Genomic DNA, 26,810 nt, shown 5'->3' on the forward strand with positions numbered 1-26,810 from the left:
TACATTTTCAAAGAGGTTCTCTATCTCCTGCTCCTCTTCTCCTTCTTCTGGTATCCCTATTATGCAGATATTATTGTGTTTCATGTAGTCCTGCATTTCCCTAATGCCTCTTCATTCTTTTTGAGTCTTTTTTCCATTTCTTGTTCTTTCTAGGAGCTTTTTTCTACCTTATCTTCCATCTCACTGATTCGATCCTTCACTTCATCCAGCCTGCTTTGGATTCCTTTTACTGTGTTCTTTAATTCAGACATGGTATTCTTCATATCCTCTTGTGTATTCTTGATAGTTTTTATGTCTTTTTCCAGGTTAATACAGTTTTCTGTAAGATCCTTATAGTTTCTCTGCAGTTTCTAATAGTTCTCTTTGAGCTTTCCCATCTCATTGAGCTTCCTTAGAGCCATTGTTTTGAATGCAACATGTGATAGTTCCCTTGCCTCTATTTCATTTAGCTTTCTCTGTGGGAATTCCTGTTTTCCACTCATTTGGGGGGAACTTCTTTTTCTTCCCATTTTTGGGAGAGTCTATTATATAATTAATTAATTATTAATTAATTAATTTTTGCTTCTTCTTCAATTGATTCATCTAGATTTCCTGAGTTTGTGGATTAAACTTCTATGGTAGTAGGTGGGTCTTTTTATTTATTTATTTATTTATTTACTTTTCCTTTTCTTTCTGGGCCTGCCTCTGATCATGTCAGTTGTTGACCCTATACGACCTTGGGTCGCTTATTTGAGCCTTCCAGGAATCTACTGTCTGTGTCTGACTCCTACTCTGTGGAGCTCTGTGACCCCTTCAGTCAGGGATCCACTATTGGTGTGGATCGCTCTGCGCTCAAACGCCGGTCCTTTGAGTGCGCTAGCCCTGGTCCGGGACCAGCGGACTTACTCGACCTTGTACTAGCCCAGCGCCAGGTACACACCCTGGCACTAGTCTGTTTAGGGTTTTCTATTGTGTGCTTTCCCTGCTTTTGGCTCTTTGGGAGTGTGGCCTTCCCACGCAAAATGGAGACTACGTAAATGGGTAGAAGTCAGCTCTGGGACTCTCTGGTTAATCCTGTCTCCAGTCTCTCCTGAAGGGTCTCTGGGCAGCTCTGTGACCCCTTTGGCCAGAGATCCACTATTTCTGTGGACTGTAATTGTGAGCCTTCTGGCTCCTACGCCTGATTCTGTCTCGTTGGGGGTGCAACCTGCCTGCGCAAATGGGGACTATGGAATGGGGAGGGACTCTGCTCCAGGGATCTCAGTTAATCTTCCAGTTTTTTCCCCAACCCCTCCATCTCCAGTCTCTCCTCAAGGGTCTCTATGCAGCTGTGTATCCCCTTTGGCCAGGGATCCTTTGCTTCTTCCAGCCAGTCTGCACTCAGTCCACAGGCCCACAAGCTGTGTGTGGAGTGCGCAAAAGGCAGGTTAATTGATTCTCTTATGCCTGGGCGAGGTGGTAGGTGCAGAGTGGGAGGTGAGTTATGACCGGGGCTCCGCCGGCCACCGTCTCAGTTCTCTTCACAAAGTTTTCCTCTCCAATCTTTCCTCAGGCACCAGCCCACTCTCCTGCCACCTCTACCCAGAGATCAAGGAAGGTGGTTGCCACTGCCAATTTTTCCATTGGCCCTTTAAATGTCTCTTTGCATCTCCAGCCGCCTGTCTCTGGCAGAGAGCGCCCCTAAGCTTTTCGGGGTTGCATTTTGTCTGTGTGTTTTCCTGGTTTTAGCTGCTGTATTCTAGGGGTCCCTGTTTATGATTCAGACCCTATTCTTCTCAGGGGGATCCAACTGGCTGTTTCAATGTCCCTCTGGTGCTGTGCCCGTGGGCACCCAGCCCACCCTCTCGAGCCTCCACCGCACTTCTCACCCGTTGGGATGTGTCAGAGTTGAATCCACTGTCTGTCTGCGGCTCCAAGGTTCCTCTCCCTCTATCTTCCATTGTTTTCCAGGCGATTTCTCCACTATTTAGTCACAATTCCAGTTTGGTCTTGGGAGGAGGTCAGTGTGAATCCCATTCACTCCTCCACCATCTTTTTTCCTCTCAAACAGGAGTATTTTAAAAAGCATGGTCTCTACAAAATGAGGTTGCCATGGGAGTTACTTATGACTGTTCAAAGCCAGGGTAATTACTCTGAGAATATCTTGCCTAACGTGTTTTCCTGTTTCCTGCATTGCTTAAACAATCCTCCCAACCCCTTAGCTTTTGTTTTCAGAGTTCTTTAAACATGCTGCTCAAAAATGTGAGAAACATCACATTTCTTTTTAGAGAGAAAATAAATTTTCAGGGGCTAAGATTTAATTTTGAGTTTCCTGTGGAGAAATGTTATTAGGGATTTTTAAAAAGCATGTTCTGGATTTTCCACTTCCAGTATAAATTGTATCAGATCTCCACACTTTTCTTGAAGATAGCTGGTTACAGCCTGAGGGTTTATTGCACATCTCTGGATTAAAGTCTTTTGAAATAAATTTTAAAATAAGCAATATGTGTTCCTAGTGTATAAAATGCAATTTCAGGCTGATTGGACATAATCAGACTATTACTATCTTCTTGCCTGATTATTAGGTGACATATAAACTTGTGTGTCCACATTGAGTGAAACATAATTTTGGAGAATAAAGGTGACATATTTTATAATAATAATAATAAGAGCTTAAGTCTTTCAGGTAAATTAAGGGTATTCCGTGTGCATGTGTATGCATATAGACATTTCATAAATTTACACACAAAATTTAAAAGCAAAGAATGATCTTAATTAAGACCAAATAAGAACAAATATTTCAAATGAAAAAAATATTTCAAAACACAGAAGAAAAATAGAGAGGTGCCAATCATAAGGGAAATGAGAAAAAAAGAGTAGATGGAAAGGTAATAATTAAACAAATAACAAAAAATATTTCCTGACAAATATCAGCCTACAACCTGAAAAGACTCCCCAATTTGGACAGTTCAAATGCTAAAAGACATACAAAGTATATTCCAATAAAGATTCTGAACTCTAAGGATATGCATAAAGTCTTAAAACCTCCCAAAATAAGTCAGAAAACTAACCAACAACAACAAACCTAATTACTCTCAAGTGAAAAAAAAATGACATTGGCATCAGATTTATCATCTATAATCTTGGAGTCTATAATATAGAGCAATAATATCCATTGATGATTAAAAGAAAATAAATAAAAATCCATGAACAAGAACAGGTATATTGCAAAAGAAATTATGATAATAATTGAGAACAAAATTGCTAAACTACAGCAGAGAACAGAGGAATGGATGGGGACGTGATAAGTGGGAGAAGTTCAAGTTTGGGAAGGAAATGGAAAAGAAAGAAAGGAGAAAAGCAAAGTTACTCTGAAAGTAAAATCTTTATGAGGTGGGGGATAATGAGGGAGAAATAGAAAATACGTAAGGATGAAAAAGTTGTTATTTTATTTTCACATGTTAATAGAGAAATATGATTTGATCATAAGCAATAGAAATAGGGCAGTAAAGATTTAAAAGAATAAAAAACAAATTAAGACTTACAAAGAGAAATACTTTCAAATAAATTAGATGCCTTTACAAACTCTAATCTTTAACTTCCTTTACAAACTCTGTTATTGATCTTTCAGTTTTGAAAGGTGGAATATGAGATAGTAATTCCCTATCTATTTTTCAAATGATAAAGAAATAGGTAAATCAGAGTATGAGTAAGGTGCGTCTAGAGAAAATTCCTGCCGTATAGTAAGCACTCAGTAAATGGTAGTTATTTTGACTGATTTTAGAGAAACTTGCTCTGATTAGTCTCCCTGGCATATAACAACTGAAATGAGCATAGCTTCTTGCGAAAGGCAACATTTAGGCAACCTGTGTTGAACCTTAGAGATCGGGTCCTTCCTTCTGCAGGTGGGAAAATGCAGGTTTGGGGAGGGTCTTGACCTATTTGAAGTCACATGTCTGCTACATAGCATGGGTCAAAAGTTCACTTGTAGAACTATAAAATTTAAATTCATAAAATAAAAAATGTCAGATATTGTGATTTTTATCTACAAATAAAATTTTCTTCATTATCATCCTGAAACACTACATTTCAGAACCTCACAGAGCTATGTGGTTTTGATCTCTAATATATATGCTTAAGAAAAAATTGGCTATCTGAGACAGTAGTTCTTACTTTTTGGTCAATGTATTTGTTATCCTCAATTGCAGACCGTTTGGAGTGATCACATGATGAGGAAGAGGTTGATGGAAGGCTTCTTAAAAGGCAGCACGTGTCTTGTTGCTGGCGATCAATAAACTGCTTCATAAAACTTTCCCTTTGCAAATGAAGTATACATACGTAAGCATTATTAATGAAATGGAGCAAGTGGTGGCATTTTGCAATGCTGTGTTTACTTAATCTACCATAAAGCATGACAAAGTTAATAGAAAACAAGATATATACCAAGAAGGGTGTGTAGATTAATTAACAAAGTAATGAATTTAGAGAAAGTTTTCTAAATCTTAGTCATTTCTGCTTTAAAAAAAGCAATGTCCATGAAATAACTTTTAAGTAATAATATTCAGTAATTCATATTACATAAAATCCTATTGTGGTAATATGATACTTTTCTCCCTTTTAAGACTTGAAAGAATTAGTTCATTTCTCTGAACTTCCATTCATCTTAAGAATCTCTGAAATATAACGTTGCATTTAAGGACTCAAAATAACTTAAAGAAACTTACTTCATCTGATCTCTGAAACATAGTGAGAATTCAAAATAACACATTTTCAAATAACCACTAATCTTGAATCTAATTTACAGCTTTTTTATATTTCATATTTTAATTTTTTTAAGAAATCAGAAATGCAAATGTTTAAACTTTAAATATTATTGTACCATATCTAGTCTTATATTTTTATAACTGCCCCATAAAATTATTTTTAAAACTAGTTACATAAAAATGTCATATTTCATATTATTCTGGTTCTGTTTTTAATTCTTGATCTGTAACTGGAAGAATTTCCTTTAATTTTTACAATAAATGTTTTAAAGCATCTTCTCTGCAACTGCTTAACTGGAGGGCAAAGTGGTAGAAAATCAAATAGGTATGAGTGGTAATGCCATGGTTCTTCTATCAAAAATAGAAGACAAATTATATTGTAATCAGATATGACATTCTAAACGAATGCCATAACAGTAGTATGGAAACCTGGCCACTGGCATTTCTCTATTGACTTCAAAATAAAAGGACTTCAGAGCCAATTTTATCCTACATGGTTAAGGGTCAGAGATTGATGTCTATCCTTCATCTCTGCAGTCTTGAGCACCTTCCCCAGTTACCTGGGGAGCCAAATCCCTGAGGAACATCTCATGGAGAAGCAGTGGGAAACAGCCATTTTGTCTAGGCTAATGAACTTGCCAGATGACACTGCTCTGAATATACTATTTAAAAGGGTCAATGGTTTTTAAAACAGAGGTAGAGAGAGGTAGAGAGAGTAGAAACAGAGAGAATAACTGTAAAAATAAGAAACCCACATCCACAGGAGTTTCAAAGAAGGGCTGAGTTAGATTTAAGATCAATCATTTACAGTGCATTTGAGATAAACAAAGAAATACTTTAATACCTTATTTTAGGAACTGTAAAATCTGAAGGAAGCTTTGAGATTTTCACCATTTGTGGTCTGTTTGGAAATTTCTCAAAGATTCGAAGGCGCAAAGGGAGCTTTTCTTTGGTGTCTGCATTTGCTTCACTTTGCTTTAACTAAAGAAAAAATGGAAAGAAAAAGTAAAGGAGGAAAACTATGGCACAGTAAATCATAGATACCGAATTTTCAGAAATCAAAGAAACAATAAGTTGTTACATGAAGAATCAGTAGATGGCAGCAAAGCACTAACAAGTATACTTCTGTTTCCTGCCATCTATTGCTCTGTGAGCACTCAAGCTCAGCACCAGGGAAACAAAAACAAAGCTAAACTAAACAAAAAAACTAAACAAGAAAAAAATTCATGTCATTTTATTTCCAAATATAAGTCCCTTTTCATACCAAACATTTTTACTGTTGACTCATTTATCACTAACATAATTAATAAAATTTGTTTTATAAATGTGCTAGAATTATAAACCAAAAGAGTAAAAAAAAATAAATGAAAATTCTAAGTAGTAATATTTGTAAAGAGGGAAAAATGTCAAGAAAATTGGTCATTTATTGTAGCAGATTAAAAAAAAATCTCAAGATGTAAACAATACATTTGGGACCTAAAGGAAGACTTTTCTATTTAGTTGAAATGATGCTTGGAAATTATTACATTATATGCCATTAAGTATTTCTACAAGAAATGATAAGAAAACTGTATGTATGTATGCATGTATTTTTCTATACGATGGTTTTTATACATCTGCAAATCAAGTTTCAGGCTTAACCTCACAAACTGGAAACAATGCTGAGCTAAGGAGACACCATAAGGATGGACTTGGCTGACAGATTTCTGACCTGAAAGGTAAGGCTGTGGCTTCTACATGTTTGCATCCTCCCTGTTTCCCTCCCAATGGCTGGCTTCTCTTGAGGCTCTTCCTTACTCTCTTGATTATTCCCACTGTCCCTGACATCTCTACAGACCGAAATTCACCTCTCCATGTCCATCTCACTTCTTGTACTGACTTGGCAAACTGCATCTTTGAACATGGATCCTGTTAGAAGAGTACATCTAATTCAGGCAGGCTTTTTAGTGGGGTTAGGGAAGCATGTTTTTTTTAAATTTATTTTTATTCATTGATTTTTAGGGTGAGAGAGAAAGGAGAGGAAGAGAGGAAAAGAGAGCAAGAGACATCAATTTGTTGTTCCACTTATTTATACATTCATTGGTTGTTTCTTGTATGTGTCATGACTGGAGGTCAAACCCACAACTTTGGCATATTGGGGCAACACTCTAACCAACTGAGCTACTGGACCAGGGCTTAGAAGCATGTTTCCAAAGCCACCGCTTCTTATCCTTTGTTGAATATGTTTTCTCTTTATAATTACAGTTTGTCTTGGGTTTGAGGGAAGATTAGTGTGAGAATTCTTACAACAGAAAAATAGGTAGCAAACTCTTATCTTGTACCCCCATATGGGGGATATTCCAACTGAACCAGAGAAAACAAGAGGCTTCATTTTGGGGAACATCCCAAACTCCAATACAATATATGGTTCAGTTGTCCAATTGGCTGTGAGCTCAGACTGAGATTATTTGTCTCATTTCTAGTTCAGAGAAATGTGCCTTTTTTATCATTGTATTACAAAAACTGTTCTAACATTTTTGTTTTATATAATAAAAACTTCTCACTTTAGTCATTAGTATGTCTTATTTAATTCTGTGGCTTGTCTTTGGTTTCTATCGTAGGTGGTAACCTCACTTAGGGAAGGGGCCACTGCTACTCATTGTCTTCCTCACTCCCTAAGTGGAACACTGAGCACAGCATATTCTCAAAAAACGTGACGGTATGATGATGACAGTGATAAAGAGTTAGTTCATTAGGTCCCAGAGGCACCCCCCCCAAAAAATGGCTAGTATCTCCATGAGATGTAGGCAATTAGAAAAATGATCATACAGAAACAAAGATATTCATGAAGAAGGGGCATTTTCCAAAAGTTCATTGACACAACTAGGAGCAAAAATATTTATCAAAGTAAGTAGAGTATACAGGAAAAACAAAACAAAACAAAAAACAGTCAATAAGCTAAGTCAGACCCCAAACAAAGACAATTATATAAAGCCAAAGACAGGCTGGAGAAGAAAGAGCAGAAATAAGGTATTTAGGTCATGCATTTGCTAACACATTTATTTACACATTAATACAGTCACTGAAAAATCAAATCCCATAGGCCAGGTTTATTGATAAGTTTAGGCGATAGAAAAATAACTAAGACATAGCATTTGCCCTCACAGAGCCCACATTATAACAAACAGATGGTTATATAAAAAGATAATGATAATAAAATATAATAGCTGCTCTAGCCAAGATATAAACAAAGCACTGAAAGTACAGGGTGAGGAACAAACAGAGAAATAAAAAAAAAATGAAGGTTGTACTTCTACTTTCAGAGATTTCTTGGGCAGCAGAATGGTTACCCATGACTATATTAGTCAACATTGGGGTTCTAGATGTACCAAGACTGGTATATACATTTTATGAGAATTAAATGTCTTTAAAAGACACAAGGGCAAATGGTATACTAATCAGGACATGTTATCAAAACAAAACTATGAGACTTTTTTAAAAAAACCTCTATGCTTATCCATTCTCTCAATCCCCACCAGTGCCTCCTTAGTCAAAAATACCACCTGGGCTCCTGTACTCCCTTCCATGGTCTGTCCATATAGTTTGGATCCTTCTAATCTTTTCTCTATCCTGTGGCCATAACATTCATACTCTCCAGCTTAAACTCTTAAATGGAGTTTCACTGCTCTTAAAACTCTCAGTTTTTCTGTATTAATGCCTGTTGGTGATTTCCTACTTGTCCAGCCTCATTTGGTCCTCTTCCTACACTATAGTCAAATAATCTTCTTCAGTTTCTCAAAATTGTCTGCACCCCCTGCCTCAGAAACTTTGCACATGCTAGTCTTTCTGTTGGGAGCTTTTCTTTTCCCCTTTCTTTCTTAATCTTCATTAACTTCTACTTGTTCTGCTGATTTCAGTTCCACCAGCAATTCTTCAAAGAAGTTTTGTCTGTCCAACAAGGTTTCTGTCATAGCATATTGGGTTGGACTAAATGGCCGTTTGTGTATGTTAAAGCAGTTAAAAATAGGCAATTTCTTATGGTTCAATCTAATACATATTGTATTAGGTTCCTAGGACTGCTATAACAAATTGTTACAATATTGGTATCTTAAAATAACAGAAATTTCTTCTCTCAGAGTTCTGGAGGCTGGAGTTCCCAAATCAAAGTATCAGAAAGGCCAGGCTCTCTCTGAAGGCTCTAGGCAAGAATTCTTTCATGACTTTTTTAAGCTTGTCAACAATCCTTGTTTCTTGGCTTGTGGCTGCATCACTTCAACATCGGCCTCTGTTATCACAACACTTTCTTGACTGTATGTTTCTGTCTATCCTAATCTCTCTCTCTTCTCTTACAAAAACACCGATAATTTAAATTAGGGTCCACCCTAAACCAGGGTAATCTTAATTGATTACACCTACAAAAATCTGGCTTCCAAATAAGATCCCATTCTGAGGTTCTAGGTGGACATGAATTTTGGAAGGGCACTATTAAATTCACTACATATAGCATTGTTTGAAATACAGCACATAGACCACTTGAACAATCTCTTTCCTGATACTGTAAATTCTGGGAGGATAAGGATCATGTTGAGGCTTTTCATTATTTCATATCCATGGCCCACCATGATATTTGACACAAAGTTAAAAAAATATTTGTTAAATAAATAATTATACTGCTCAGGTGGCAGAACTAAGCTCTCCAGCAGAAAACTGGGTGCGGGGGGCGGAGAAACAAAGGATTTTAAGTATATCTTGAAGGGTGGAGAGATAAGCACAAAATATCTATTTGCTGATTAAGTTAATATGTTTGTGTGGAGCATAGATGTTCCTAGATTCACAGAAGAGAATAAAATTTGACTCTATAGCATTTAATCTGAATTTATGTCTGCCATTGATGAACTTGTTGATGAATGCTTAGAATAAATGTGACAGGAAATTTTATAATAGAAATAAAATATATAAGACTATGATGTTTAACTTATAAAGGTTACCAATATTAAAAAATAATCACCTTACCTGTATTTTTTAAAAAAATAAAACTTAATCTAATTTGTATTAGAGTTACTTATATTCCCCAAAGCTTGCACGTTCCTTAAGAGTCAGATTTCATATTTTATTTACCTTTATAGCATCTTCTGGAGAGTAAAAAGACAAGAAATGTTTGTGAATAAATAAATTAAAATTCAGCATGAGTTGATCATTGCATGGTAAAAAGTACAAAGAGCAAATGAGAAACTCTAATGATTCAGAAGGCTCTTCAAGGTCCTGCAATCCCTCTTGCTGAGTATGAGGCATTGGTGCTCTGTAGAGGTTTAGAAGGGCCGGATAAAATTGTGAAAGATGAGTGGCTGTTCAAATGGTAAATATACCAGGTATCTCTACTAAGCTACTAAATAAAATCTCCTACAAGCAGCAAGGGTCTTCTTTCTGAAAAGCAGTTGTGAATTTCACAATATAATGTTAAGTGAAGGAAGCCAGACAAAACAAAAGAGTATGTACTGAATGATTGCATTAACAGAAAGTAAAAAACAAACAAACAAACAAAACCCAAATAGGCACCTCTATCTATGCTGCTTGGGAGATTGATTATCCAGGGGTGAGGGTGAAGCATAATAGCTGGAAGTATGCATGGAGAAAGAGCTCCCAAATGGGCTTCAATATTTTTTAATCTGTGTGCTGGATGTGTTCAGTTTATAAAAATTTAGCAACAAGTTTCTTTTTATATGTTTATTATAATACAATAAAATGTTGCTTTTTTTAAAAAGGCAGATGATGTAGTTGAGCAAAATAATTTAATCCTTATTCACTGCTATTAATCACCATAATCTTGTTAATTTCTCCTTCCTCATTTCATAATTATGATTAAGATATAAAAAGAGAAAAAAATAGAAAAGAGCAAGGTTAATGTGTGAGTATATGTGTAGGGGTTTGGAGGTGGAAGGCGCAAGAAGGTTGAGGCAAACAGGATAAAGAGAAATAGTTCACAGTATGTTGAAGCCATGGTAAAGTTTCCTTAATATCTGATAAAATGGTATTCTATTTTTACCCAATTTTTTCCCTTCCTTGCTTGTAAGCAGAGATTTTCCAAGGTTATATTTACTTTGATGGCAATGAGTGAATAATATGGACTATAAGAACTGTATAATAATTTAAGATCTTTATACTATATCACAAAAGCAGACCTAACATATACCAATTTTAATGTAAATGTTCATGTAAAATTATTTCAAAAATGATGATTTTTGAATGGAGGGAACATAATGCAGAGAACCCCAAGATTTTATTCTTTATACTGAAAAAATGAATGTAGAGAGTGGTACAAAGAAAGGGGTTGGAAAAGGCTTCAACTGAGCGTGAAGTCTGGCTGCAATTGATAGATCAGATGATTGCTTTGTAAGAGATTTATATGGTTAAGAAAAACACACTTTCAAAAAAGAAATTGGAACAAAAAAATTTCAAACCTTGAGCTTTAAAAAATATAAATTATCTAAGCTCAGTGCTATTCTCTGGCTCAGCATCTGTCTTGCTGAGATATCATTACCTACTGGGCGGCTGAAAGCCTTTTGCTTTACTGTGTTTCTCTAGATAGTTGGGTGTAATTGCTCTGCATGACATATACCTTGTTTTGCCTCATCGCTTAAATCTTACATATTTCAATCTATGCTTTCTACTATTAAAATATTTAAACATTATTCAGTGTCAGTTCCGTTCTGAATGCTGTAACAAATAACTAAATTAAGGGACTACACTAAATAATTTTTAAAAAATTTTTGGTGTGATTTTTCTAACAGAAAACAATTTTAAAACATTCAGACTAAAAGAAGAGTTCTCATTTTTAAATCTAGTCCATGCTAATTTGAAAAATGTGCAGAGCTCTGTTGGTGAGTGTGATTGAAGAGTATTTTTTGACTATTCAATATATGAAAACAACCATATTACATTTGATATGTAGAAAGATGTTCCTCTTCGTTACCTGAGTAAATTAAGGCTGAATTCCCTTTGCTGCTTTACACAATGGATTTTGCTGTTTTTTTCTGGATTTATGTATGACACAGTTATTCACAATTGAGTCTCTTCTTAAAGCATAAACTACTATTTTTCAACAAAATTTCTCTTGCTATTTTGTCTCTATGATTTTACAAGCTGGATTGCATGGCTTCTGGGTTAAAACCAATGAGCTATATGGAGGAATGATCAAACATATTGGTTTTTATTAATATCCCTATGTTGCTATAAAGCTTTGATATAAAAATATAAAGAACATCTGTCACTAACTTGTTGAATATCATGAAGAGTTTCCTAAAGGGAGGACTTTTTTTTTGTCCTGGGCAAAGTTCTGTTCAGCCACATGATTGCTTCCAAGACAACAATATTGTACCCTTTAAAAATATTTCCTTTCAAAAGTGATTATGTCATTAACTTTCTTCTCCTACAAAAATTTTTAATAAATCCAGCCCTTCCAAGGTCAAATTGGGGTTTTATAAATGTAAATTGGAGGGCTCATTTCTTGGTTTGCATATGAGCCATAAGAGCTGCATTTTTATATGACAGCTGGCATCCCCAAGTGTTCAAAGTAATTTCATAACTTCAGCTGTTTAATGGCAATGTGGTGTTTCCTTTTCCACATGTCTCAACAGATTCAAGAGCTGTTACTTATTCATCTTTACAACATTCTCATTGGGGAAGTGGAGAGAGGCAGGATGTTCCTAGAGGAGCTGGTACTCTGGAGAATTGAGTAGCAGCTCTGTGCTTCATGGTTTGGGAGGCCCGCGGAACACTCATGAGTTCTTACATTTACACCATCTGCTGACAACTCTAAGATGTACACGAAATGCTCACTTTCATATTCTTGTAAGATCTTGTTAAAACTTAAAGTCTTACAGGCCTTATATGACCTTCAGAAGAGTACTTTGCTCAGCAATGTAAATGATATTTACAAGGTTAGGCTAGCAGAAAATGCTACCGAGTTAGTAAGAGTGGAAAGAAAACTATTGAAAACCTAGAATACAAAATAACGTTGGAAGTATAGTTTTCCTCATATTATTTTCCCTTAAAATCCTATTACTGAAATTCATGGTTTGTTAGAGACAGTAGTAATGAATACAATTTTCTTTTTGTTTGTTTTTTCTTCTAGGTCCAAAACGTTCTATTTTATATTATATCTCCCTTGCGTTATTTAACTGAAATACAGTTGTTCCCATTAGGGAGTTAACTGAGTCATAGAAACATGTTCATTATGATAAAAATGGTTTTATTTTTATTTTTACTTTTTTTAACTTTACTTCAGATGAAATTAAAGTTCCATGTAAACTAGATGTTTGGTTCTTGTTAGGAAATGATATATTGTAATTAATTGGGAAAAAATTCCATAACAAAGGGTATTCAGAATGTAGAGTGCTCTCACAGAGTTGTCCTCTCTGTTTTGACTTAGAAAACATAGGAGACAGCCTACTCTAAGTAAAAACATTAAAAGATATGAATTTAGATTTTTGCTCAGTTTTTACAATCTTTCAACCAGCCTGGATTTCAATGTTCTCAAATGAAAAATGAGGATCTTCAAATTCTTTTATATAAATGCCAGATATATAAGTGAGAAAGCATATTGCCTGTAATTTGAATTACTCAAGGGAAATGCACTATAAAAACCAAAGCTATCACTATGCCACAGTAACTGGTAGCTCTATGTGAAAATGATCTCATCGCAATGAGTGGAGATGAATGAAGAGGAGAGAACATACAGAGTGGGGCAAATGTAAGTTTATAGTTGTCTGTATGAAAAATAATACAGCAATTAATAAATAATAATACAAGAATAAATTGTGTTTTGTGTACTCACAGCTATAAACCTACTTTGCCCCACCCTGTATGTGCTGTTCTCCATTTCTTGCGCTTCACTGTGTTGACTGATTGATTTTCTCATTTCTTGATTTTAAAAAATGAAAATAAAAATAGAGAGTGGCAAACATTTCTCCTGATCATGCATCCTTCCCTATTCTCCATGCCTTTCAAACTTGCTTCTTGAAAAAATTGCTCATAGTACACCATTGACACTGTTTATCTACACTAACAGACTAACATTTCTCTCCACTTCTACCCTCTCTGGTCTCAGGTCTCTTCCCAGTACCTCAGTGGATCTGCCCTTGCCAGTCACCAACATTTCCCACATTGCTGAATCCAATGGTCACTTGGTCACCCTGGTTTTATCTCCCTGCCATTCCTTAAACCCTTCTACTGGATTTCCATTTTAATGCTGTATCTTTAAATTCATCTTTCAGAACACCATTAAAAAAGACATCATCATGTTCCTGATTCTTAAAGTAATGCAAGGATGGTAAATTGTGTATAGAAAATGTTAATTTCCTCTTTTTGGATAAGTTTTTTATTTTTTAAAAATATTTGTCATGTTTATTCTATTACAGTTGTCTAATGGCCCCTTCCACTCATCCCACCCCCACCCCCACCCCCACAGTCAATTCCCACTCTGCTGTCCATGTCCATGGGCCATTCATACATGTTCTTTGTCTAATCCTTGCCCCTTCTTTCCACATTGTCCTCTTTCCCCATTCCCTCTGGTCACCTTCAGTTGGCTCCATGTTTCCATGCCCGTGGTTTATTTTGTTCAATAGTTCATTTTATTGAATAGATTCCACTTATAGGTGAAATCATATTGTGTTTGTCTTTCACCAACTGGTTTATTTCACTTAGCATAATATTCTCCAGTTTCATCCATGTTGCTGCAAAAGATAGGAGTTCCATCTCTCTTTCTTTCTTCTTTCTTTCTTCTTTTTCTTTCGTTCTTTCTTTTCTTTCTTCCTTCCTTCCTTCCTTCCTTCCTTCCTTCCTTCCTTCCTTCCTTCCTTCCTTCCTTCCTCCTTTCTTCTTTTTTTCTTCCCTTTCTTTTTTCTTTTTTAAGTGCAGATTGATTTTATTTATTTTTTAAATGTCAAAGTCAATTATAAAATATTAAAAAATTTAAAACCATCATAAAGTCTCAGCAAATTAAAACAATATGACACTAGCACAGAAATAATCAAGTATATCAATGAAATATGATGAGGATTCTAGAAACAAATGTATATCTGTCTAACAATGTAATATATGATTAAATTGGTATTTCAAATCAATGGGTAAAATAAGGCTTATTCAACAAATAAGGTGCATGGACCACTATTAGTTGAAATAAAACAAATAAAGAGCCCTATTTCACACATTATACAAGAAATATTCAGGTGAGCTAAAAATCAATATGTAGAATCTACGGAGTTTTAGGAGAAAATACAAACTAATATTTTTCTTATCTTGAAGTAAAATATTCAAACCCAGAAGGTATAAAGTAAAATATTAACAATATGACTATATTAAACATTTAAGACTATATAGTAATACACACATAAAAAAAGTTAAATGACAAGTAATAGAATGGGAAAATATTTGCCAAACAACTAAAAAAGGGTTAATAGGATTTTTTTTTTGTTTTTTTTTTAGGGAAAAATATTCTATAAACCTTTACTCAATAAATAGATGAAGAATACCAAAAAGTCATTTAAAGCTTTTTAAAAATAATAGAATAGGCAAGAAATATACAAAAACAGATTTAGTTTCAACAAATAATAAAGTAACAATTAACACATCATTGTCACAATCAGATTAATAAGCATTAAAAATATTGGTAATATCAAGTATTGGTGACTGTGAAAGGACCTGGGTATTCACAGATGCTTTTTCTTCACCTTAAAGCAGTCCCTTTAGCATATTTTGTAATGCTGGTTTGGTGTATTCTTTTAGCCTTGTTTTGTCTGGGACACTCCTTATTTCACCGTCCATTTTAATTGAGAGCCTTGCTAGGTAGGGCAGTCTTGGTTGTAGGCCTATGCTTTTCATTACTTGGAATATTTCTTGCCACTCTCTTTGTGCCTGCAGTGATTCTGTTGAGAAGTCAGCTGCTAGTCATATCGGGGCTCCCTTATATGTTACTACCTCTTTCTCCCTTGCTGCCTTCAGGATTCTCTGTTTGTCTTTGGTATTTGCCATTTTAATGATGATGTGTCTTGGAGTGGGCCTCATTGGATTCCTCTTGAATGAGACCCTCTGAGCTTCCTAGATTTGTGTGACTTCTTCTTATCTCAAATTAGGGAAGTTTTCCATTATTACTTTTTAAAACAGGTTCTCTATCTCTTCCTCCTCCTCTTCTCCTTTTGGTATCCCTATTATACAGATATTACATTTCAGGTTGTCCTCCATGTCCCTCAACACGTCTTCATTCTTTTTGAGTCTTTTTTCATTTCTTGCTCTTTCTGGGAGCTTTTCTCAACCTTGTCCTCCACCTCGCTGATTCAATCCTCTGCTTCATCTAGCCTGATTTTGATTCCTTCTACTGTGTTCTTCGATTCAGAAATTGTATTCTTCATTTCCTCTTGTCTCTTATTGATAGTTTCCATGTCCTTTTTTCATGCTGATATAGTTTGCAGTAAGTTCCTTGTAGTTTCCCTGTAGTTTTGGTCATTTCCTCTGAGCTCACTGAGCTCATTGAGCTTCCTTAGAATCATTGTTTGGACCTCACCATCTGATAGTTTACCTGCCTCTATTTCATTTAGTTCTCTTTGTGGGGATTCCTCCTTTCCCTTTGAGTGGGGGGTATTTCTTTGTCTTCCCATTATTTGGGAGACTCTTCTTTTGGTTTTGTCTTAGATTGACCTGTCTTGGCTTCCTGACTTTGTGGTGTGAACTTCTATGATAGGAAACTGCTGTTTTTGCTTTCTGGATCTGTTTCTGATGATGTCAGATGTTGACCCTGCCTGATCTTAGGCAGTCTGTTTGAGACTTCCAGGAATCTACTGTCTATGGCTGTTTCCTTCGGTTGTTAGTCATTACTCTGCACTCAGCCTGCTGGCTTAGAAAGCTCGGGGCAGGGCAGAGTCCTTCCTGGGACAGGGCTATTGGGTCCTCTGATGCTGCTGCCATTCAGGGGGAGTGGTCTCTGCCTGATCAAGATGGCTGCTGCTGCATGGGGGATGAGTCAGCACCAAGATCCCACCAGCTACTCTCTCAGTTCTCTCCCCAAAACCTCTTTCCCCAGTGTCTCCTCATGTGTTTCCAGCCTGCTCTGCCCCTGCCATTGGTGGAGACCAGGGTAAGTGGCTGCAAATAAAAATTTATGTGTTGGACCTTTAAACAGCTCTTTGAATCTCCAGCCTCCTGTCTCTGGTAGAGAGCAACCCTGCCTCTTTTCCCAGCTGGCTGTTTTCTGTGTACTTTTTCATCTCTGATGCTGTAGGTTGGAGATCCCTGCTTTTGGTTTAGACTCCACTCTTCTCAGTGGGATCCAACTGGCCCTTTCAATATCCTTCTGATGTTGCCACCTGTGGGCACCCTGCCGACCTTCTTGAGTCTCTACTGCACCCCTTTACAGTTAGGTTGCGCTAAAGCTGATTCTTCTGTCTCCAAGATTATAAGGCTTCTCTCTCACTATTGTTCAGTTGTTTGTTCCAGGTGATTTCTACACAATTTAGTTGTAATTCCAGATTCATCTTGGGATGAGGTCAGTGTCACTTCCACTCACTTCTCCACCATCTTGGGTCTCTCCAGAAAATGTTAATTTCTTTGCATGTTATACAGTATCCTCTAGTGTCTTGCTCTTCAGACTCTAATAGCATTGGTTTGCATGTCCTTCCCTCATGTTTGTAGCTTTGAATATACTGTTCCCCTGCCTGCAATACACTTTCCTTCCAACCTTGATTAACTCATACATTCTTCAAATATCATCTCCTCTAGGAAGATTTCTCTGAATAAAAACAACTGGTAGCTGAAATAACAAACATGTGCTACATACTATGCCGAACACTTTCCATTGCTAATATTTAATTGTCAAACAGCCCGCTGATGTAGGTCACATAATTCACTCCATATTCTAACATGTTATAGATAAGGAGGCTGAAGTCCAAAGATCTTAGGTCAGCTGCCTGAGGTCATACAGCTGGCAGTGGTAGAACTGAGATTTAACACAATCTTTCTGACTCCAGAGCTTGAGTTTCTAAACACTGTTGTATACTTTCTCATCAAAATATTTTAAAGTAATAGATGAATTTTTAGTTCTGCAATTTTGTACCTGCTACTTGTTTTATATGGACCATTTTCTCTCACTTAGCTAAAAGAATTTTATTTATCATTTTTCTTGCCAACATGCCCCCCACCTGAGTTAGCCATGTCTTCTTCTATGCTTTTGTATCTTTTACCTAGTAAGATGACACATTTCTAATCCAGAGCAGATCTCTGTGCATTTATACATGTAAGACAATGATAACAAAATATTCGGTGATGAGATGAATAACAAAAAAAGGAAACATTAGTAGTGACTTATAAACAGGCAAAAGTGTCCCCATTTGTGATATTTTTCATCACCTTATTGTTCTCTTCTAAGTTTTTTACAATGTTGAATCAGCCATATTAACCAGCACAGCAAAACCCTCAAAGTTATACTCATCAGAAATATATATATTTCTGATAAAGATGAAGAGAAGAAATGACACATCACATCACATTTTTCCATTAGGAAAAGATCATAAAAACTTTTGATTTGGCTCCTGATGAAACACATGTCCCAACTTTTCAAGATCAAAAAGGCATAATTAACATTAAATTCCATACAACATATTCATGGAATAAAGCTTCACAGATATATGCACCTTTGAGCAAGACAACACAAAAGCCAACATAGATGTTTATATGTTGTGTTATTAGAGTTTACCATCATAGAGAATGCTTATTCCATTAAAAAACTTTATTTTGAAATACTTTACAACTTATAAAAGAGCTGAAAAGATAGCCCAGAGCTTCAATATACCCTTGACCCAGCTCTTTCCTATGTTAGCATCTTAAATAACCATAGGATCATATATTTAAAAAAAACTAAGACATAAACCTTAGTCAATGTTTTTAACTGAAGTGCAGAAGTTATTTAGAATTCCAAGGTTTTTGCATGAATGTCTTTTTTTTGTTATAGGATATCACATTATATTTCATTGTATGTCTTCTTAGGCTTCTCTTGGCTGTGACAGTCTCTCAAGCTTCCCTCGTTTTAAATGACCTTGACAGTTTTAAAGAACACTGGGCAGGTAATTTGTGGAGTATCCCTCAGTTGGGGTTGTTTGATATCTTTTCATGATTAAACTGAGGTTATGAAATTTTTGAACAAATCCTATATATGTGGCATGCTCATCTTATCATACCAGGGGTACATGCCATCAATATGCCTTTATATTGGTGATGTTAACAATAATCACTTGGTTAAGGTATGTCTGCTAGTTTTCTTCACTATAAAGTTACAATGTTTTCCTTTCCTTACACTGTCACTTAAAACCAAGTCACTAACTCTGGCCAACACTTAAGGAGAGAAGAATAAACTTTTATCTCCTAGGAGGAGTCAGTATCGAAGAAGTTGTAGACACATTTTGAAATCATCGCAATAATTAAAAAAATAATTTTGCAGTGAGATACTTCTGGGTCATACAAATACCCTATTTCTCCTTAAAATTTCACATGCTAATTTCAGCATTCCTCAGTATATCTTTCCTGTACTAATTATAACTGCATTGTCCTGTGGACCACAGAAAGAGGTTCTATGCAAAGTAATCTCACAGGGTGATCTGATCATTAATTCCTAACTGGGCAGGTCATGGTGGTAGTCATGCTCCATTTACTAATTTCTTTAGTAAAAGGTTTTAAGCCAGTCCTGTTCATTGTTCTTTTTATTTTAGCTTTTTTTTTTTTTTTTGAGATAGGCTTGTAATGTTATGGATTTTCTTTTTTTTTTTTTAATAAGATTTTATTATTATTTTTATTTTTTTTAGAGAGGAACAGGAGGGAAAAAAGAGAAGGAGAGAAACACCAATGTGTGGGTGTCTCTCATGCTCCCACTACTGGGAACCTGGCCTGCAACCCAGGCATGTTCCCTAGATTGGGAATTGAACCAGTGACCCTTTGGTTCACAGGCAAACACTAAATCCACAGAGCCACACCAGCCAGAGCTGAATTTTCCGCTTAAGATTGCTTTCCTAGTGTTCCAAAGATTTTGGATTGTTGTGTTCTCATTTTCATTTGTTTCAAGATATGTTTTGATTTCTTCCTTTATCTCATTATATACTCCTTCATTGTTTAATACCATGTTATTTAGCTTCCGTGTCTTTGTGTGTTTTTCAGTGTTCTTCTTGTGACTGATTTTTAGTTTCACAGCATTGTGGTCAGAGAAGATGCTTGACATTATTTCAATCTTCTTAAATTTATTGAGACTTGTTTTGTGTTCTATCATGTAGTCTATCCTAGAAAACATTCCATGCACACTTAAAAAGTATGTATATTCTGGTGCTTTAGGGTGAAATGCTCTGAAGATATCAATTAAACCCATTTGATTTAGTATGTCTTTTAAGGCCTCTGTTTCCTTGTTGATTTTCTGTCAAGAAGACCTATCCACTGAAGTCAATGGAGTGTTAAAATCCTCAACTATGACTGTATTTCTGTAGATTTTTCCCTTTGTATGTCTGTCAAGATTTGCCTTACATATTTAGGTACTTCTCTCTTGAGTGCATAAATGTTTACTAGGTTTATATACTCTTCTCAGATTGCTTCCTTTATCATTTTGTAATATCCTTTGTCTCTTACTATAGCCTTGGTTTTAAAGTCTATTTTGTTGGATATAAGTATTGCTACTAAATCTTGGATTGTTTCCTTTATCATTATGTAATGTCCTTTTTTGTCTCTTACTATAGCCTTGTTTTTAAAGTCTAGTTTGTGGGATATAAGTATTTTTCTCTTTCCATTTTAATGAAATATCTTTTTCATTCCTTTACTTTTAGTCTGTGTGTATCTTTCAACATGAAATGCATATATATGGGTCTTTTTTTCTTATACATTCGGCTGCCATATGTCATTTGGTTGGAGCATTTAAGACAGTTATATTTAAGGTGATTATCGATAGTTACATATGTAGTACCATTTTATTGTTATACTATTTTCTTCTTCTTTTTTTCATCTTCTTCTTCTTAAAGCAAACCCCTTAAAATTTGTTTCAGTACTGATTTGGTGTTAACAAACTCTTTTAGCATTTTCTTATATGGGAAGTTCCTTAGTTCTCCTTCAATTTTACATGATGGTCTTGCGGGGTTAAGTAGCCTTGGTTTGTAGGTCCTTGTTTTTCATCACCTTGAATACTTCATGCCACTCTTTTGTGGCCTGAAATGTTTCTGTTGAATAATCAGATGACAGTCTAATTATTGCTCCTTTATATGTAACTACTTACTTTTCTTTTGCATCTTTTAGGATTCTCTTCTCGTCTTTAAGCTCTGTCATTTTAATTATGATGTGTCTTGGTGCAGGCTTCTTTCAGTTCAACTTGTTGGGGACTCTCTGAGGTTCCTGGACCTGTGTGTCTTTTTCCTTCACCAGATTAGGGAAGTTTTCAGTCAACATTTATTCAAATAAATTATTGATTCTTTGCTCACTCTCCTCTCCTTTTGCTATTCCCATGATGTAGATGTTGTTATGCTTCATGTTGTCCAAAATGTTTCTTAAGCTCTCCTCATTTAATTCTTTTTTTTCTTTTTGCTCCTCTGTCTGGGTGCTTACTTTTTACCTTGTCTTCCAAATCACTGATTTGATCCTCTGCTTCATCTAACCTGTTTATTCCTTCCAGTGTATTATTTATTTCAGATATTGCATTCTTTATATCTGACTGGTCCTTTTTTATGGTTTCTATGTCTTTTTTCATGCTGTTGAGTATCCTTATAATCACTACTCTAAACTCTCTGATAAATTGCTTTTCATCCATTTCATCTAGTTCTTCTTTTGGGGAATTATCTTGTTCTTTCACTTGGGATCTGTTTCTTTGTCTTCCCATTGTTGGGAACTGTCCTGCCTGGTTTCAGGAACTGTAGCTTTGCTGACAGGTGAGAGGGCCTCATTGCTGGAGCTAAGCAAGGAAGCCTTGGGAAAATAGGACACTGAGGAAATAAAACCTGCCCCCCTTGCAGGGACTCGGCCCCTGCCTCCCTCACATCACCCTGCTTGGCCCCAGAGGATGGCTGGTCAATGATGGGTAAGACCCCCTCGATGGCAGGGGCCACCTGAGACAGGCACAGTCACATAGGGGTCATTGGGGAAGGACTTGGGGGACATGGAGAAAGGGCAAAAGACCTTCACCCCTTGGCTTCGGTATGGTTGGAGTCCTCATTCTATCTGAAAGAAGTCTCCTTATCTCTTGGCTGTTCTGTTCTGCCTGCCTGGATCAGGCTTGAAACAATACTAGAGGCATCCCTACACTGGATTGGGTGGTTCCTGGGGGAAATCAGGCCTAGAAGTAAATTCCTTGAAGCATGCTTTGTTTTTCCATCGAAGCTATGCTAACTGGCTCATGCAGGGAAGGAAATTTACATTATTTACAGACCCTGATCCTAAACCATTTGGTGCTCTTATGTTTACTCATCTTGGACCCATGCAAATCAGTGTGTTCCTGCCCTTTGTCTTCCTCAAACATTACCTATTTTCTGTAAACATTAATACTTACATAATGAGATTACCTGTACATTCCTGCTACCTAGCCCTCATTGATAACACTTTTAATAAAAGCCATTTAACACAGGGGCTTGGGGCATTCTAGAAGGAATCACCACACTCTTTCCCTGGCAGACCAAGAAATGTCTGGAATGACTTATTTTATTTCCCAATCTGACAACCTGGAGTGGCTCTGAGGGACAGAGCCTGACTCCCCCTAATCCCATTTTGGCTGCTTCTTCGTATTTGTTTCTACGTATTAGGTAGATCTGCAAAGACTCTGGTGCAGTCCTTTGTCAGATGCTGCTTGTGACAGGCCCTGGGCAACCTGTTTGGAGCCATCAGTGATCCATAATTTTGGGCCTCCTCTGCTGGACCTGGGTATAGATAGAAAGAACTGGGCTGCACACTAAAGCTGGCTATAACAACAATGGGTCCAGGGGAGGGTCAGCTAAAATTTCTCAGAGATCCCAGAGAGCTGCCTCAGTTGTTAAGCTTAATCAATTATATAGCTTCAAGCTGTAGTAAGGAGCTTGGCTTAAGCTCGACAAGGTATGGCAGAGTAATTCCTGCAGGTGGGGCATTGGTTCCCCTCAGGTTGATGCCACTTGGAGGGGAGTGTTCTGCCTGAGAAAGATGACCTCTATGGAGAATGACTCAGCACATGGATCCTGGCAGCTGTTCCTTCAGTTCCCTCACCAGAGGCACCAGCCCCAGACTCTCCTAGTTCATCTCTAGTTCACTGAGCCTTTCTTCTGCTGGAGCACAGGGTAAGTGGCTGTCAACAAAATTTTGTGTGTTGGCCCTTTAAGGGGCTCTCTACATTTCTAGTCATCTCTCCCTGTGGGACAGAAACTCTGCTGTTTTTCACAGCCAGATGTTATCTGGGTTCCTTTTGTGGTTCTGGTCCTGTAGGCTAGGGAGATCAGCTTGGGGATTAGACCCCACACTTCTCAGGGGGAACCCCCACCCTGGCTGCTGAACTATCCCTCCAGAACTTTAGCTGCCACCTCTGGGAGTCCAACCAGCCCTCTCATTCCTCCTCTGCACTCCCTACCAGTCACGTTGTGGTAAAGTGGTTTCTTCTGTCTGTCTGTGTTTATAAGGCTTCTCTCCAGCTAGTGTTCAGTTGGTTATTCAGGATAATTTCTCTACAATTTAGTTGTAATTCCAGATTAGTCTGAGGAAGAAGTTAGTGTAGCCTCGACTTACTCCTCTGCTATCTTGGGTCCCATTTTTCTTATGCATCTAGGTTAACACACCTTTGAAATACCAGAAGTAATACCCCTTGAAGAGGAGGCTAGTATTTACATTCAAGAAAGTACATAATCTTGTTAACTATCCTGTGATCCAATCCCCACCTTGCTTTCTCCAATCCTCATTACATCCCCTCAATTTCAAACGCGTAAAAGAAGCTACACAACTGTTATTTTCTGAAGCATTTGAGATCTTGCTCTCTGGCATATATTGTCTGTTTGGGTCAAATAAACTCTTCTAAAAATTCAAAATTCTCTACAGATTTGGGCATTTCTTATATCAACAGTTCTAATGATGGTTTTATATTTCCCCCATTTATTCTTTATTTTTATTTTTCTGCATTTATGATTTGGAATTATTCTGTTAAGAAGAGTTCCCCTTTCTCCTACACTTTTTATTCAATAATTTATTTATACAAAAGTACGCATTTTGGTTATTTATAGTTTTATTTTTTTATTTTTTTAGTTATATTTTAATGATTATGCTATGACAGTTGTCCTGATATTTCACCCTGTGCCCCCTCCACTCAGCACCCCCCACTCCCTCAGGCAATCCCCAAACCATTGTTCATGTCCATAGTTCATACACGTAAGTTCTTTGGCTACTCCATTTCTGGTAATGTCTTTTACATCCCCATTGTTGTTCTGTAACTATCTATTTGTACTTCTGAATCCCCTCACTTCTTCACCCATTTTCTTACACACTCCTCCCATCTAATAATCATCAAAATGCTCTCTGTATCCATGACTCTGTCTCTGTTCTTTTCATTTGCTTAATTTGTTTTTTAGATTCAATTATTTTTTTTCCATTTTCTTTCTTTTTTTTTATTTTTTTAATTAATTTATTTACTTTTTAAATACATTTGTCTCTGCCTTCCCCCCACCTCTTTCCCTTGCCCCATCCCACCTTCCCTCCCTCAGCTCTTCCCCTTTGGTTTTGTCCATGAGTCCTTGCTATATGTTCCTTGACTTTCCCCTTCCCTTCCCTTTCCCTGCCCCCCCTTCCCTCTTGTCTCTGTTGATTTCTTTTCCTACATATCAATTATTGATAGATATGTATTTTTGCCATTTTAAGGTTCTTAGTTTTGATCTTCCTCTTTTTCATAGATAAGCCCCTTTAACATTGCATATAATAATGGTTTGGTGACAATGAACTCCTTTAGCTTTTTCTTGTCTTGGAAGGTCTTTATCTTCCCTTTGGTTCTAAATGATAGCTTTCCTGGGTAGAGCAATCATGGCTGAAGGCCCCTGCTTGTCATGACTTTGAATATAGGGTATAATCCAATAGTACTGCTATTTATTTTATTGCTCAAGTTGTTCCTGTTTTGGCCACTGGACACTCTTTCAATAGTATCCTCTACACTTTTAATACACCTTTATCTTGTTTCTTTTAAAGCTCTTCACTACTTTCTGGCTCCATAGAATACTTCAGTCTCATCTTATGTCCTCCCTAACTGAGCTCTAGAATTAGCCACTTTTAACAAATGTGTTTATTTATTTTATTGTATAATGGTATGTAAAAATGATAGTCTTAAGCACCAGCTTTTCTTGTTACATCCATCCATGTATCTATCTACATATATGAATATGAATATTTATTCATCCATGCATCAATGTATCTCTATACATCTGTATCTTTGTATTATCTACATATTTATTTATGTACCTACATATCTATGTATCTGTTGTATCTATCTTAAAATAAATAAAAATAAACTGAGTTTATACTGATATTCCTACTTCAATCTAGCACTACAGGATTTATTCTGGCATCTCCCCTTTACTTATTTGTAACTTCTTTCTCTGACAATGTGAAATACACTCTCATTATCTACAGTGAATTTCCTTATTTTTCCACCTTAATACCGATAACTAAGATGGTATTTATTATAAAATAAATATCACACTTTAAGTTAGAGGTACAAAAGACACATATTTTATACTGGAATCTCTACATTGGGGTCTTGAACTTAAGGGAACAGCTATGTTCTTTCCACTTAAGTAATTCCTTTTCAGGCAACAATCATGTATTTTCCAAGTATCATTCTTGAGCATGCTTGTGGTAGATTGTAGAATTGTTTAATTTTGTGTACTTTGATAAAAAGAACTTATTAGATGCACTAAGAAAATGCATATTTATCAACATATTTTATGCAAACAACAAGGAAATAGGGCTAACATCAAACAAAATAACATGCATATACATTTCTTGTTTCCTAGAAATAATGTCATTTTTTTAATATTAGAGTAAAAATTATTCAATAGAAAATGTCAGACAAGCCCCATTCCCCACTGTGCTCACTACTGAGCAAGTGCAGTGAGTAAAGTACAAGAAAAGGTCAATATGAAATCATTGTCTCTTAGGAACAGGGAAACAAAACTATGAATAAAGAAAAATAGACTTGTCACTGTTCTTAGATAAATTCCATAATTTTCTGACCACCTTTAGTTATTAAAAATCAATCTAGTGCCATCTGGTCTCATATCTGGTTTCTCTTCCAAACTTCTTCCCCACTGAGCTCAAAGTGTGAAATGTGGCCAAGAACTGGGGACATGGTCTCTTCTTTCAATGCTCCATAGCTCCTTTTATTCCTTTGTTAACAGGCTTAATTCACTTTATTTTTCTTGTATAAAATTATGTGGTGGCCACATATCTCCTCTTTTTTGTCTAGTTTCTCTAGAGTGTAACCCAGGGTTGAGAGTTAGGAGAAGAAAGGATCGTCTTAAGGAGCCAGACAAATTTCAGAGCGGCCCTTTTTGTGTTTGACCTGTTCAAAGCTGATGGCTTTGTGTATGTCTGACTCGCATTGTAAGGCAGTCAGAAATGTGAAATTGTGGCCTAAGAGTGTAATATGGACTAGCTGGACCAATCAGATAGTCTCTCTTTTGGGGGATAAAATGAGACAGAGAGAGTAGTGATTATTTGTAACAGAACCAAAAGTCAACATTTACATGGACAAAAACAGAGACATTATTTGTGTTACTCTAAGAGCAAAGCACGTGCAGTTATTGAATGTTGTTTTTGCTCAAGGTGCCAATACCAGTTTTCTTCCTGCTCTATACAATCTCATCCATATTTACAACTTCCACTATTATGCCAATACAGAGAACTTCACTAGAATAAAAGAATCAAAGAGGACACGGACTTGTCTGGTTTTTCCACTGACTTACCCCACGTACCTTGAATAGTGCTTGGCACATAGGAGGCACTGAACAAAAAATTAAGAATTACATTGAGTAATCATATTTATGTTTGTAGCCTGCCAGCCATCATCTTTAAACTCTAGACCTAAACATGCAACCAAATATTAAGCTT

General features: G+C 36.4%; 1 protein-coding gene across 3 annotated transcripts in view; it reads right to left on the reverse strand.

The window, feature by feature from the left end:
* Positions 1–26,810, reverse strand: part of NALCN (sodium leak channel, non-selective) — a 407,611-nt gene that overhangs the window by 113,586 nt on the left and 267,215 nt on the right. For all 3 annotated transcript variants that reach the window (XM_054574357.1, XM_054574356.1, XM_054574358.1), the window contains 2 exons: positions 5,566–5,702; positions 4,132–4,273 (listed from right to left, as the gene is read on the reverse strand). In XM_054574357.1, the coding sequence (XP_054430332.1) occupies positions 4,132–4,273; positions 5,566–5,702 (279 nt within the window). The remainder of the gene's footprint in view (positions 1–4,131; positions 4,274–5,565; positions 5,703–26,810) is intronic.

The sequence above is a fragment of the Pteronotus mesoamericanus genome, unplaced genomic scaffold, assembly GCF_021234165.1.
Source record: "Pteronotus mesoamericanus isolate MK-2021 breed Mesoamerican mustached bat unplaced genomic scaffold, CSHL_Meso_final contig_26, whole genome shotgun sequence".
NCBI classification, from domain to species: Eukaryota; Metazoa; Chordata; class Mammalia; order Chiroptera; family Mormoopidae; genus Pteronotus; species Pteronotus mesoamericanus.